General features: G+C 35.3%; 1 protein-coding gene across 1 annotated transcript; it reads right to left on the reverse strand.

Moving 5' to 3' along the window:
* Positions 1-3,750: 3,750 nt before the first annotated feature.
* LOC107772346 (allene oxide synthase 3) lies at positions 3,751-5,436 on the reverse strand. The gene is given in 2 exon segments (XM_016591846.2): positions 3,751-4,328; positions 4,330-5,436. Coding segments are annotated over 2 exon segments (1,428 nt in total). The 5' UTR covers positions 5,383-5,436; the 3' UTR covers positions 3,751-3,953.
* Positions 5,437-16,840: the final 11,404 nt, after the last annotated feature.

Raw genomic sequence — 16,840 nt, forward strand, 5'->3', positions numbered from 1 at the left:
CAACATATAGTCCTAGTAATATGTAAGTGAACAATTATTTTCTCTCAAGAAAAAAAATTCTCTAAAAATATGGTATATGATACATACACTACTAGAAATTCGATAAATACCGACCAGAAAAATCGACCAACGTTGATCGGTTATGGCTAATTACCGACCAAAACCCGTCCAAACACGCTTGGGCGCTATTTTGATGGTCGTTTTAATATACCGACCAAGGTTGGTCGGTATGTTAAAACGACCATCTGAAGAATTTAATACATTTACCGACCAACTTTGGTTGAAAACATATTTTAATAATTTAATTTTATTGACCAAAGTTGATCAGTGTATTTAAATTATGTTTTTAATTAATTATTAAATTCAAAAAATTACCGACCAAAGTTGGTCGGTAAATGAAAATATATATTTTTTTAAAAAAATTAAAATTTAACAATACCGACCAAAGTTGGTCGGTAATGTTGAATTCTGGGAATTACTTGTTCATTAACTGACCAACTTTGGTCGGTAATTGTAAATTTTTTTATTGATTACCGGCCAACTTTGCTCGGTAATTTGTAGAAAAATATTTTTTTAATTAGAAACCGACCAACTTTGGTCGGTTTTCTGGGTTTTAAATTTGGCATAAAATGCCTGTTTTGGCAGCTACACCACCTGCCAGCATACCAATACACCTAATAGCAAACATAAAACAATAGCAACAACACAACAACAACAACAACAACAACAACAATCAATAAATACATTAAAACTAACAAATTAAAGTTCAATTGAACATAAAAATCCAAAACCAAGTTAAAATTTATTACAACTAGTTCAAAACAGGTTCTATTTGTCTAGTTTAAAGTATATAAAAGTCAAAGAGTGTTTTGTACAATATCATCATCACTGTCTGATGAACTTTCATCTAAAAGACAGTGTCGAGAAGGGACTTGTAGAGGATGGGAAGAACGACCACGGGAAGGACGAGAGGAACGATTATGGGGAGGACGGAAGGAACGATCATGTGCAGGTCGAGCCTCTGGCGATGACTCATGAGACCGGGGCAACGGAAAAGCTCCAGTAGATAGGAGAGTTCTGATCTGAGCTTGCATGCTAAGGAATTAAGCATCTCTAATCCTTTCTCTTTCCTTGGCCGCTTCTAGCTCGGATGTGAGCTTTGTCACAGTCTCCCGCCTAGCGGAGAGGCTCTCCCCATTAAGTTGTTCGCCTTGTGAAGAAGTCCTTATTCCTTGTATTCTACACTTATAGCGATGGAATGTCATAGGGACAGACATGGAAAAAGAGGCAAGGGGCACTTCGTCAGAAACTTGACCCAAATTTTCATTATCGAACCCACGAGCAAAAAGTTGATCAACAGAATCATGAGCAACCGCGGGAGTATCATCATCGGAAATCACCAACGAGGCTTCAACAGGCTCAGTGGAAGGAATATAATGAGGGAAAGATGCTTCATCATCTGAAATAATGCATCTTCTAGCCCGTGGCCTTTTTATCAAAGAACCCCCGTCTTGTTCTTCCTCCTCTTCAGAGTCTTGATCAACAATAGCTTTCCTTTTTGATGAAGAACCCAAAATTATCTCTTGGGCTCTTTCCAAAGAAATTTTGGAAGCTACGACGGCCTCAGCACTTATGCATCAAATAGGAAACCCTGACAACAAGAAGGGTCAAAGTAATTTCTAAAGAAAGAAGTAAACAGAAAAGCAAAGAATATGAGGGAAAGAAGCATTTACCGTGAGTTTTCACTCTCCAACCAAACCGATGAGAATAGTTTTTCCAGGACCTACCATCCATCGGAGCAACATTTAATAGCTTTTCTACCCAACCACGAAAGTTGGGAGTTTCATCGACAACCCCCATGGTTACTGAAAAGGAAGAGGAAATTAAAATGACGACCATCAAAATTGAGAAAAAGGAATGAGAAAGTTATTAAGAAGAAAACTCACGTGCAAAATTCCCCTTCTTAGGGAAGGGAACATTCTCTTTACCCACTAAACCAATGGTGGGGGCAGCGACGAACCTGGCATACCACCCACGGTCTTTATCGTTTTCTGGTCTAACCAGAACTCTTTTACTTCTTGCTACTAAAGTAAAGATTCCTTGGCGAAAGAGTTTGGGAGAATAGAGATGGATTAAATGAAAAAATATAAAAGTCATACCAGCCATGTTGGCCAAATGCCGCAAGCAAGCAACAGCCCTCCACACGATAGGGGCAATTTGTCTTAAGCAAACATTGAAAAAGTGACAGAATTCAAGGATAACAGGGTCAATAGCAAGTTTAAAACCCAACGTGAAAGGGTATGTATAAACAAAAGAAAACCCAGTTAAATAAGAGGTGATTCTTTGGTTCGCATTGGGGATTATAATGGAGAAGTCATTACTCCAATGGCAGTCTCTACAAACTACAGAAATCAGGCCTTCAGTAATTTGAGTTAGGTAGATGTCAACACGATCTAATGAAGACAGTTGGTTTCTGATGGATTCTCTATCATTGTAGAAAGATAGTTCTGCAGGAACAATTTCATCCACTAAAGGTTCACGAAGAGGTTCAGTGGGTTCTTTAGTCCTAGATGAAGATCTTTGAGAAAGTGAACCCCTGGTTCTAGAAGGTGGAGTAGAACTCGATGAAGGAATAAAGAGGTCTCGTGATGAAGAAGACCCTAGACTACGAAGCCTTCCCCTTCTTCTACTTCTAACAGGAGCAAGAGGAAGGTTGTCAACAATGGGGACTCTCCAAGGGTTAGGGTTTGAAGAAGACATAGTAGTACGAGGAAGAAGAAAATTAGAATTGAATACTCTAAACTTTTGTGAAAAAGACAAAGGTAAAAAATTATATTTATAAGCAACCGTCAAAGGAAAAGATGCAATGATGGAAATGTCATTATGAGAACTATGGTTTCGTAATTGGTGATCCGTTAAAAAACCTTAAAAGACGCTGAAAGATTGCAGAGCTAACCGGGAGACGCCACATGTCACTAACATTAAATGAAAGTGACAGATGAAATATCAGTTCCAGGGAAGAGTTAGTGGCGGCAAATATTCTCGCTTTAATGAGATCCACTTCTCAAATATTCTATTGATGAATAAATGGCAAGTAAAGGGGGGGGGGACTATCTGTATTGGGAAAAATTAAGTTCATATATGGAATTTATTATAAGATGATATGTCATGACACGTGGACCAGTCAAAGGAGGATAGGTGACAAAGAATGATCAAAGAGGCACGAGCTTCAATAGGCACAGACAGATATTCAGAAAGATAGACGCTCGAACCTCTTTATGATTAAAGAGAATGAATCTGATAGTAAAAGAGGTATAGATACGTATTATTGGCATTAAATACGAAAAACGTTAAGGAATCTGTAGTGAATCAAATATGATTACCAATTGTAACGTTACAGGCCATTAAATGCCATTAATTGTCAATAATGGCTCTATTATGGCAGAAACAAAACGTATTACCTAAAGATAACTATAAAAGGAGAAGACTGATCATTTATAAGGACACGAAATACTATTGGAATACATTGGTTTACTTTGCATTATATTCAGTTATTATTTTTCAATTATTCTTATTTCTATTTGATTATCAGTAACCGAGTTCTTCTAAAATAAGCTTTGACCAAAATCCCAATTTTTGGTTAAACAGTTGACTCTAGCATGGCACTCAAACTTCATGCTCAGTTCTGCTAAGTGGAAGCCACTAGTTGCATAGACATAGTAGCATCTATAGGTAAATATACAGCAGTAGTAACAGAAACAGCCCAACAGAAAGACAATACTTATTCATGGTATATATACAGCATATTTACTTGATTTTATCACTTACAAACCAATTTAAAATGACATCAACAACTATAGTTGTTAAAGTACATATGCTAACATTAAAACATATTAATAAATCGATTTAACATGAAGTCACAACAGCTGATCCAGCGTAAAGCAAAAGATAATTTATGATGTCGCCTTGGTTACTGACTTGAAAGTCACCTTGGAACCAAGCAGCAGCCTTCCAAATTCGATCTCAAAAGTATCATAACGCAGGAAAAACTCTACCAACATTAACCTTCCCAAGAGCACCACCAGATTCTTACCAGGACATTGTTTATCATCTACTGTTGAATCATCTGACTCTTTACCATTTGACCAGTACACATACTTTATCAATTCCTCTTTATCGCCCACAAATCTATCTGCAATAAACTCCTCAGAGTTATCAAATATCATAGGGTCCTTTGTGGCCAATGGCTGATACCCAAATATTATTTCATCTTTCTTGATCAAGAATGATGAATCATGGCTATGGATGATGACATCTTCTCTGGCCTTTTGCAGTTTGAAACGGAACTGGGGGCTCTATTCTTAGTGTCTCATACACCACAGACTTTGTCAGACTCATCCTATTCAATGCTGAAAAGGTGACCCCACCTTCTTCTTTAACAGCGGTCCTGATTTCATCGGTGAGACGACGGTGTAAACTCTCTCCTGCTGCTCCAACCCACCTGATCAAAGCTGGGAAGAAAACTTTCATGCCACCATAAGAATTGAACCCTGCTAAAAAAATAAAGTTATGGCATGCTTCATCTCTTTTCAGTCCAAGCTTCTCAGCTTCATCTAGAATAGACCCCATGGACTTGTAAAAGACATCAAATATTTTTTTATAATCAGATTTTAAAGGGAAAAACGGTAGAGGGAAAGTGTGCAAAACCAAATCTTCTATGAAGTTGGGTACATGTTTAAGGCCTAGAGAAATCAATGGAGCTAACTGAAAGAACACCCATTTGTTTAGAAAGGTGGGCCCATCAGAGCCCAGACTTGTTTCAGAAGGACTTTTCTCACAAAACAAACGAAAGAGGAAGTCAAATGCCATGTCATCACTGAGGGTATTGAAGTATGCTTCTCCTTTATCTGACAATTCATGTTCAAGATGGGTAAATAGCTCAGACATTGAGCTAAGAAACAAGGGTATGAATCTGTTGTGCAGGTTTGCTAATGTGGACAAGAAAAGTCCTTTTAGTGTGGCATGTTTGGGCTCAGAAGTGTCAAGAAAAGGACACAAACGGTAACCGCCAGTGAAATCAGTGGAAGGCATGAATGTGCCATCAAAATAGTTCGTCTTATCGACTTTAGAATTGTCGAAAAGAATGGGGAAACTAACAGCGTCCACAAGGACAATGGCTTTAGATTTAGGAGCGTTGAAAGGACCAGGAGGCACGTTGGCTCTGTAGACAGTGGATTTGTAACTTTGCATGCGAGACCTGAAGAAGCCATCAGTGCCTTGATTGTAATGGAAGTCGAATCGATCCTTAATTGCCCCCAAAAAAGGCAACCCATAATCACCTGGGATATCTCGTAAAGGAAGCTTTGACTCACTGGAAGACATTCTTAATTCTTATGCTATATTTGAATATATCGTGCATTAATAGATCTTATGTTCCCTTAAGTTATTTATAGAGAGTCCTTCCATTGTTTTTCAAGAAGTCAAGTTCTACTTTGTATTACGTGCTGCAGTTAAAGATTATGCTAAACCGTGTGGACAAAATCGAATTTGACATTTGAGACACTAATTAAATACTAATCAGGTTGCGTGAGAACAACTATTAGTTTGGCAATTGAGATACTAAACAGTTGAGGTAGTTTCTTGGATAATCACTCAATTTATGAAAATAACAAACCAAAGTCACTTTTTTTTATAATAGGGTGATCAAATTATTAATTTTTTATTTAGAAAATAAAATTTGATGCCGGGGTCTATTTGGAAACAGTCTCTCTATCCTAGGGTAGGGGTAAGGTCTGCATACACACTACCCTCCCCAGATCCCACTAAGTGGGATTATACTGGGTTGTTGTTGTTGTTGTTGTATTTAGAAAATAAAATTTGACATACTATGTCATGTTAAAAATTTATTTTTTAATAATAAAATCCATTTTACTCATGTTTTTTATATCCATTTAATCATCCGATTAAAAAAGGATCTAGTATCAAATAAATGAAAACCCATTATAACTGAAATTTCATTGTCTACGCTAAAAGACGGTTTATAATACTCCCTATGTTCCAATTTATGTGAACCTATTTGACTGGACACGGAGTTTAAGAAAAAAATGAAGATTTTTGGAATTTGTGGTCCTAAACAAGTCCAAATGGGGCCCAGAGTATTTGTGTGGTTATAAAAGCTTCTCATTAAGGGTATAGTTGTAACTTTAAGCTAAATTGTTACCAAATTTAGAAAGGGTTCATTCTTTTTGGAACAGACCAAAAAGGAAATAAGTTCACATAAACTGGAACAGATGGAGTATTAATAATGTTAAGTCATCATTGCCTTATTGTTCTTGGCACGGCAAAAGGTTGACTAAAAACACAATATATGTAAGCTCGGTTGTTTCGGCATTTTATAATATAATTTATAAGAATGAGAAAGGGAAGTTCACCAATCTAATTTTTTTAAAAAATGATGCTACAATAATTGCAAAAGAATGTAAGGGTGGAAAAGAATTGTGCCAACATCATGATTTCTCCTCTTTGAACCGGTTACTCATTTTGAATAAATAAACTAACAAAAGAAGACTCGAATGAAGTTTTCAAAGCACCACAATCTAAAACTGTCAAAAGAAATTGAACATCATTGTTACAACTGTTTATTTTTGAATTTTACAATCATAGATGTCGTCACATGAAAATAGGTATTTTTTTCCACCCTTACTTTCTTTGTGAATTTGGTGTAGCATCATTTCCAATTTAAGGGACTAGAATGACTTCTCGTAGGTTCATTTAGCATTTTATAACTTGTGGATGCAGGCGTTTCTGACGCCGAAGAGTTCGGGAAAGATTTGGAATACTATTTTCCATTTGGAAGGTTAAAAAGTTAAAATAGCAACCTTACCCTTCGATTTAAGTAATATAGATTTGGTTCATATTTTGAAGCTACAAAGAAGTTTATATGATGTATTTAAACTTGAACATGATCCAGGATACAGATTAGGTCCTGAGGGGCTCATGGCATTTCGACAATTGCATAAAAACTGAAACTTTTTGAATTCTTAACTTTGACTTGAGTTTTTATTTTTGCTTGTTGTACTTTGCTTCGTACTTTAAGCCATTGAATAGGTCGGTATAAGGTATTTGGACTTATTAGGATGATTTTGACTTGAGTTTTTATTTTTGCTTGTTGTACTTTGCTTGGTGCTTGGAGCCATTGACTAGGTTCGGATAAGGTATTTGGATTTATTGGAATAATTTAAAAGGATTCCGAGGGGCTCAAGTGAATTTCTACGCATTCGAGAAATTTTATACACTATACAGGAATAGAAGAAAAGGTTGCAGCAGAATTGCACCGACCTGCCACATGACCTATGGCACAGATACCGCCACGGATCCGTTCAATGATTTCTGCCATGGGTATAAATATTCCCATTTTGTTTTGTGAGATCATTTAGCCATTTTGGAGCTAAGTAGCTCGAATTGATGCGGTTTTTGAAAAGAGTTTCACTTACATCTTGAGCGTATGTGATATTAATTGGTTTTGATTATATATCATGAAAATTCATGGATTTTAATACATAAAATAAGAAATCAAAAGGTTAAATTTGGCGGTGTTTTACCTAAGATATGTAATGCCACGCTGGTTGTTTTAAGTATTAGAGTCTTATTTTCCTATTTGATACTTTTTGTGTCATGACCCAGTTCTCGTCATAGGTCGTAATGACGCCCATCGTCACTGTTAGGATAGCCTACCGTGGACTAATCCATTTAATTATACATTTTTATTTCTTTTAAAATTATGAATTTATTATTGAAGAGACTAAGTATAGAAAGTCATGGTGATATAAAGCATAAGTGAAACATAAGAGTGAAATGGTGATATTAACAGACAAATTATAAATATCTACTAAAAATTCTCAAAACTCAGTGTCACAAGTGCATGAGCAATATAGTAGAATATAAAAAAGCAATGCAAATACTGTCTGAAATAAAATAGACATAAATAGTAAATAGACATGAAATACACTGTCTCGAAGAGGTAATGACAAGGAGTCGATATCAACACTTACTAAAGGTCAATAAATAAAGAGCATGAATCGTAAAATAGACATGAAATACAATAGTAACGACGGAATAAGAACCAATAAATAATGTGATCTTTGAATAAAATATCAATTTAAAATCCCCAAATATCACATGCTATTTTGTAATGACCGGACCGGTCGTTTAGAGCTTTAGTGTTCCGTTCGGTTGTTTAAGACTTTGAGTAGCTTTATATTATGTATTTTGACTTGTGTGAATAGTTGGTTTCAATTTTCGAGGAGTTCGGGTTTGATTTCGAAGAATGATTCTCGTCTTAGAAGCTTAAGTTGGAAGAGTTGATCAGGGATTGACTTTTGGGTAAACGGACTCGCTATCGGATTTTGATTATTGCAATAGGTCCGTATGATGATTTTGGACTTGTACATATGTTTGGATTTGGTTTCGGAGGTTCCTAGAAAAATTTGACACTCTATGCCGAAAGTTATGAGTTCATGAGTTTGGCCGAGAGTTGACTTTGATGTTGTTGGACTCCAATTGTTGTTTCGAGACTTTGGGTAGATTTATATAGTTGAATTGAAATTCTATGCAATGTTTAAAAGTAATCTGAAGTGTTTAATTGTGATTCATACACTCTTTTGAAAGAATGAAGATCTAACAACTTAAGAGAAATTCTATTCGATTTGAGCCTTGATTCTTTGTTGTGATATATCAGTGGGCGTTTTGAGGCTTTGGGTCTGTTTGGATGATGTATTTGTACTTGTTGGTATGATTGGATGGGGTCCTGAGGGGCTCGGGTGTGTTTTGGATCATTGGTTGAGAAACTAGTTAAGGCTTTAAAGTTTGACATGGAATATATCGGGTCAAGATGACTTCTTTTCGGTATTTTGAATACATGAGCAAGTTTGTAGCACATTTTATGATTGAAGTGCATATATGGTTTGTGTCCGAAAGGTTCCGAATGAGCTTTGGGTGCTAAAACGAAGATTTTCTTATTGGTAGTTTTTTTAGTGTAAGTAATTACGAAAATGCCATTTATGTGCTTGAAATTTTAAGATTTTTTTTAAAACATCAAAACATTATATCTCCCTTATTTTACAGCAAAATTGGGTGATTCAAGAGGCTATCTTATGTGTAATCTCACAAGGATCATGTTAGAATTATCCAACGTGAGTTTCGGGATCATCAAGGACCTGATTCGAGTTGGGATAACTAATGCATTTTTTTATTATTTTAAAATTTAGTTACTTTTTCTCACAAGGTTTTGAAGTTCGGGTTTGAGTGATTTTGTAGGGAAATTTTTATTATTTAGATTAAGGTAAGTATTTTTTACTCATATTTGTTATTATTTCATAATTTCGACCTCGATTTTAGTGTTTGATTAATGATTTGAATTGGAGAAATTAGGGATTTTAGTAAAAACTTTCTAAAACATAGATTGATGATTTGAAGGTCGATTTAAGGTCGTAATTAAATAATTTTGTTATAGCTAAACTCGTATCTGAATGAGTCTTCAGAATTTGTGAGTTTTATCGGACCAGGCATCGAAAAACTTTGAGATCACCGAGTTTCTCGAGAATCGAGGGTTTAAGAGCCTAGAGGTGCGGGCCCGGAGTTGAATTTTTTGGTTGACTTTTTGATTTTAGTTAAAAATCAAATCTTTATTATCCGAAATTATTTTATATGGCTTTTATTTATGATATTACGTTATTTTGGCAAGATTCGAGCCGTCCGGAAGTGGTGTGTATACGGGCTTATATGTGAACAATTGACCGGTTTAGATTCTCAAGATACTTATATAAAATTAATTGAAGTTGCTATTATATGTCCTAACTTTCCCTGTCAAGTTTATTCTTACATGCCTTGGCTAAAGTGGCTGCTAAATGTTCTATTTTTTATTTGTCGAGTTTACTCTTATATGCATTTAGTGGTAGTTGTTATTGCATGCTATTTCATCCATTGATAAGTTATTCTCATGCATTTATTTGTAGTTGCTAGTTCGTGTTATCTCTTTCCTTGTAGAGCCTAAGTTATGCATTTGATTTGAAGTTGTCATTTCATGGAAATACCTTCATTGTTGAGTTATTGAAGTTGTGGTTGTTGAAAGCTATTAACCCGGTTGTGGTTGAAACTGTTGGTTAATGGAATATCTCACCTTGTTGAGTTATTTCTCATTCATTTTGTTTTTATTGACATTCTGTACACATTAGGGTTGATCTCTTGGCTATGTGTTGTGGTAACATTGTTATTGTTGATTTGGTAATATTGTGGCATATGTGCACAGATGGTGCAAGTTGATTATTGTGTTGTAATATTGATGCGCATGCGGCAGTGTAAGGATAGGGGTTGATGTGCATGCACCGAGATAAGGTGATATTTATACGTGTGTTTCTTGTAAGGAAATTACTTGAATCTACGCGGTGAGATAAGGGGGCTAAAGCGCTTGAAATTATTACAGGAAAAATATTTTAAAAAATATATGTAAGGCTCACACGGCTATATAAGGAAGATTGTGATTGTGATTTATGAAATGTGAACATATGATGCGGTGCCTCGATCTGATTTTTTTGTTCATTCTACATTTGAAAGGCTTGCTGATTTGAACGATTATTATTTTTTCATTAATCATCTCACTTGTATTTTGATTGTATTTGGTTATTTGTTGTTATTTTTGTGTGAGAACAACTTTGACTTCTTATGTGAGTCATGCATTCCACGTGATTGTCTGTGTTGCTTTAATGTACCAACCTGTGCCTTTGTGTTTCTTGGTGAATTGAGTTTCAAGATGAATTTATTTGCATGGAGTCATTATCTCATACTCTGTTGAGTTATTAGTAACATAACACTAGGGCGGCGCGGGGCGCGGGTCGCGGCGCGCCTGTGCAAATTCCTGTAGTCTGTCAGAAATCAACTCTCTGAACTTCCCCACTAATGCCCCTCATGGCGCGTCGCCCCATGTGGAGCGCATGCGCAAATTTTACATAGTAATTGTCCTATTTCGCGTAGGAAAAAACATTTTCATTTGGGTCAGACCCTATTTGGTATATATAAATAGAAAAATGTTGTTTTTGGGACTTTTGACACATCTTAGATTTAAGTAAGCCAAGGAGGAGGCAGAGAAGCAAAAGCTCAAGGATTTCATCATTCAATCCTCACTCAAGACAAGGGTTTGGATTATTATATGTTTTCCTTTAACTTAAACATTGTTATGTTGAATTACTCCATATCCATGGAGTAGTTCTCTTTAGGGTTTGATGGATTTGGTGTATTGATACTTGTTTATGGATAATTAACTATAATTTTATGTATTGAATCATTTTGGATGTTTTAACTACATTAATATTCACTTGTTCATGTAATCGGGAGAGGCATAACTTGCGATATTGTTGCATTATATTTTCTTGGTTGAAGTCATTAATTTTTCTTAGTAATCGGAAGAGGCTAGTTGAATTGTTGATTAAACTTAATTAGGCGGATAATCGAGAGAGGTTCTCCTACAGAACAATCCATTACGAATTCTTGCACATCTTCATGCGCTTAAAATTTGTTCATCTTGTAAGGTTGAGACTTAATCGAGAGAGGAGTTTCTACTAAACAATTGAACTAATAACAAAGTGAATTCGAGAGACTCACTTAAACATTAGAATTGAATTATCTAGAGTTAAATCTCAAACATTTATCATGCACCTATCCTATCAACCCTATTTTCTCCCATTTTATAACTTCATTTGCTTAGTATTGTCATTGGTCGATAGTTTAGACTCTTAGTTAACTTTAGTTTAAATTACATAAATCTCCATTATTGATCATCCTGGATAGCAATGCAGCTACAAACTACGATAATACTATTTGACTCTAATCCCTATAGATACGATATTATAATTTACTATTTTCGACTAGCGAGCATATTTGAGTGTGTGTTTCAAGCTCGTCAAATTTTTGTGAGGAAGACTTTCGAGCTCCCTTGTTGTACCACATAATAAACCTGCAGGTGAACTTGTAGGGGTAGGTAATTCCACATTCTAAATTTGTTTCCCTTCAGCTTCGTTATCCCTTTTTTGCCACATAAAAATGATGCTGGTGGCAATATAAATGGAGGCAAAAACCAAGAACATGTCCCAAATGATTTTTGCGCTATAGTGATAGAGCCTGCCATCACATTCAATTGGGTAGTGATGCAACCAAAACACTCACGCAAGTGCATGCGATCGTCAAGTAATATTATAAGTAAAGTATCATTCCCACGAGGAATTATGATCAACTTATCGACTGATGCAAACTCAAACAATTATCAATTCAAGCTAATTCATCACAAAATACATAAATAACAAATTTCTAATTTAAATAGTAATCACACAATAATACAACGCAAAGTTTACTATACTACTTATGCAATTTTCTTTTAACAATTAATAAAAAAGATATTCCAGGGTCATGGGCTTGCTAGAGATCGTGCTACGCTTTTAGCTTAAGAATGATTTATTGAATTATCTGGGTTATTGATTATAGGGTTAATAATACCCATAAGAATCTGTCGAATTCTTATATGCCTATTCAATTTAAATTAATATCTATATTTCTATGGCATTAATATTAACTCAAATGCATTTACAATTCCTATTTTTCAACCAAACAAGGCAATTAAGTATATTTCTATCTTAATCGCTAATCTTTCACCCGATGCCCAGGTTCAAGATCTTGTTCTATTTGATTCTATATGCAATCAAGAATTTCCTTTTTCAAGTTTAACTCAAGATTCATAAATAGTATTTCATCGTTAGCTACACAATAAAATAATTAACAACAGAATCAAATAAACAACCCATAACGATAAATTCAAGATCATCAATTTAAGCTTCAAACAACATAATCATCTAACACCCATGACCCCAGAATATTTGGATTTTTAGCCACTCATATTCATACAAACATCAACAATATAACTCTTAAACATCAAATAAATAGATACTAGAAGAATGTTTAGAAAAACTCTTTTAATCCTTGCTCCAAAGTATTGTTCCTCTTGATTTTTGATGCTTCCAGATGAATCTCCTCTTCTTTTTCTCTCTAAAATTAGGTCTCTCTCCCCAATAATGGCTGATTTTTCCTTTTTAATCGTGTAAGAATGGATTTTGACAATTATGCCTTTTTAGGACCGAAATAGAATTGTTCTGCGATTTTTACACGTCCGCGGCGCCTCGCGCGACTCGTACATGGATTGGATAGAGGCAGAATACATTTTAACGGAGCAGAACAATGCAGCACAAAAATTTGCACTGCCACGGCGCCCCACGCGGCGCAACAGTGCATTTTTGTGTGCTGCTTTGTTTTTCGCTTGTTTTTCTATCCGGGCTTGCTATGCGACCCCCGAACACGATCCCGACTTGATTTATTTAGCTTTTACTCAGACTTTAAAGCCCCAAATTTAATTTTTAAGTCGGAATCTCTTCATGCAAGGCATAAAGCATGAATTTAGTGCCATTCATTATTAATTAAGCTCAAACATTTGTAAAATGCAATAATTAAAGTGTTGTTACAACGACTAAAACACGAGATTTTAGCTTATATTCAACACCCCACACTTAAACCATTGCTCGTCCTCGAGCAATTAACATACACTTCACATAAGGACAACCTATTTATCAAACAATTTCTTTAACAACACATGCCGACACTTAAGTACCAATTCATAATATTTCAACCTCAAGACATGACTTACAAGTGCCACGCATTTTCATAGCTTGCTTACTTACTCTAACACAAGGGTCAAAACTTTTCTTTGCTTTTACAAATCATGTGCCCTCCCACAACTAATATAGACTAGTTTCTCTTAACATAGTATTCACGAATATTTAGGAACTCAAAATAGGAAGAATTAACTCACTCTCAGAATTGAAATTCATGTACAACAGATGATATACCATATGCTTGCCCCTAGTGTAATACTCTACTAATTGAGCTTATTCAATCAAGAATCAAATAGGACTTTAATTGGTTGTAATGCAGGCTGAGGAAGGGTGTGATAAATATAGAATGTAGTAGCTACACCTCTTTGAGCACTTCATACATACACCATTTCATTTCACAATTTCAACATTACTCTTATGTTAAACCATCTCCAACTTTTTTGAGGTTATACATAATAACAACAAATCCCATTCTCTTTAAGCACCATAAGCTAGGGAATGTTACATATGAAAATCAATCCCCTATATGTGTATATATACATTTACATGTATATATATATATGTATTAGTTTTCCAAATAAACCAACAAATCTCTTCTCAACTTTAACAACATTAAAACAACACTAAGTGCTCATGAGAGATAGAGGTTCAAACAACTGATATATTTACATAAATTGGTAAGGTTTGTAATGTGGATGCCAAATAAATAGGATTAACGGCTCAAAAGGTTTGACTAAGATATATACAATTAGGTGGGAACAATTATAAAATTGGTTCAACAAAGAAATGCCTATATCATCTCCTAAACTGAATAATGCTACTATTTTGCTTTGCAAAACACTTGAGGACAAGTTCTAGATATCAACTATTATGCACAGAATATTTCAACAACCTCACTCACACATTAGCACACAACTCATTCAAGCTTAGATCTTTTTCGACTCTCTAGTCGAAGCAGTTAAGCATAGTTATAAATACACAATTTAAGGCACTTACTTTAGAACCAAGAACTGAGATTGAGCATCACAAATAAGGTACATACCACTTCTAAAGCATGTGCATTTGAGGAGATTAACTCTGTAAGTTAGGAACTTTTTATTCAATTGAACTAAAAAAATTACACTATGCCCGGTTCAAATACACCCTTGGAAAAGAACCGCGGCATAAAGAAAAACCAAGGGGAAATTTTTAAATTAAACCAAAACTAGCATACACTAAACTGAAATAAAATGCAATTTTTTTTTTCGAATTTCGACTTCATTTCCCTCAAGAAAATCCATCGTCGGGAAAAAATCGAAATTAGTATCACTTACTACCTACAAACGCTAGAATCTACCAAATTAATTTGTTTAAAAATCTAAACAAAATCAAACAACCAAAAATACAAAAAATACAAAAGTAAGTACATTACAATTGGGGCAAGTCACTCCACACTTAATAACTTACATTGTCCCTAATGCAAAAGATCAAAATAGATCAGAAAAGAGACTCCCTGAGGCCATTGGCCTAAGCATCTTCATCTTCAAAGGTGTGCAAATATTCCTCGTCATCTGAGGGGACAGAGTTCACATCTTTATCCGATGGGATTTGTCGTTGCTGAGCCATTCCTAAACATTGTTGAGTGAAAGGAGATAGAGGGTGATTTTATTGTAACTCTTCCAAGTTCACTTCCCCTCTGGAGGCGCGAAGGCGCTGGTCAGAAAATAATATCTACAAAGTCTCTTCCACCTAGACAAACCTTTGATCGGCATTAAGTGCAACTGCAGGCGGATCTATCACAATCGTGACATCAAGCGCCCTGATAGGATATGTTACTTCTATCTTCCAATCATAGTGATACTCTTCTTCAATGTAGTGCGTCTGCAATAACCGAGTTATCATACTCGGATAGTGTAGGCGGCATCTCCCAAAAGGTCTCACTTTTGACATATGTTCTAGCATAATTTTCCCAAGATCAACCTGCATTCCTGTTAAAAATGTGTAAATCAAACAAATCTTTAGTTTTGATACAGCCGTATCACTTTGTGTTGGCATGATTTTGCATTTATTATCTTCAAAATAACTCGTGCAGGACGCTGGAATGTTCCTTTTTTCATCTCCTTGTGAAACTCATTTGAATCTCTAGTCCACAAGGCAAAGGAATCTACACCACATAGCTGCTTGTGAATATCTGGGTAGTCTGGTCTACGAAGAAACCTCTGAAACACCTTATATGAATGCTCAATGAACCCCATTATTTGATTTATGACCTTTGAAGAAAATGGAATCACTTTGTTTCTGACCCTTACTTGGTAACTTGTATCTAAATTGCCTCCTAGTTGCCAATTGGCATAAAATTCTTTTACCAAGTTGACATTCACACTATCACCTTGGTGAAACAACCCTTCAAAACCCAAAGCTCGAATGTTAGTATATATTGCATTGTACTTATGAGCGAGCTTTGTTTAATCTATGGCAGCTTCAGGAGTTGGTGGCACAACAGGAAAAAATGATTGGAACCATTGTATTGTATGGGTTAGAATAGCCCCGATGCCATATTTGCACTATGGTACCTCATCTGCATCCAGATTGAAGTGTTCCTCTTCCTCCTCAACTGGTGCCGGAGGGGGTGCCCTTCTACCTCCACGTCGGCTAGTAGATGCAGCCTCAGATAGGCCAGTGTTTGATCTTTTGCTTGGGCGCCGAGACATTATACCTACACAACATGATATATTAGCTAAAACACACAAAAATCATTTTAAGAGCAAGTGGAGAAAATACCTCACACTTATGTTATTATCATGTTCACACATAACATGTATAACAGGGATCAGACTACCCTGTTCTTCAAGTAGAATGATATAATGCTTATCGGCCTACCCAATCATTAGAGAGAATTGCAACAATTAAAATAAAATAAAATCAAAAACTAGGCTAAAAATATTAAAAATAAACATAAAAAGAAATTAGTCTATTCTACAAAATCCAAAATTATTATACAAAATATACTACATTGGCACATTAGCATGAATCCTACATATCATTTTACATAAAGTAAGTGAAAATTCATGGTTTAGCCTAATGTCATAGTTGTTATCAATAATAACATCTCACAATGCAATTTGTTTCTCAATTTGAAATATTACTCAATT

Source organism: Nicotiana tabacum, chromosome 3 (genome assembly GCF_000715075.1).
Source record: "Nicotiana tabacum cultivar K326 chromosome 3, ASM71507v2, whole genome shotgun sequence".
NCBI classification, from domain to species: domain Eukaryota; kingdom Viridiplantae; phylum Streptophyta; class Magnoliopsida; order Solanales; family Solanaceae; genus Nicotiana; species Nicotiana tabacum.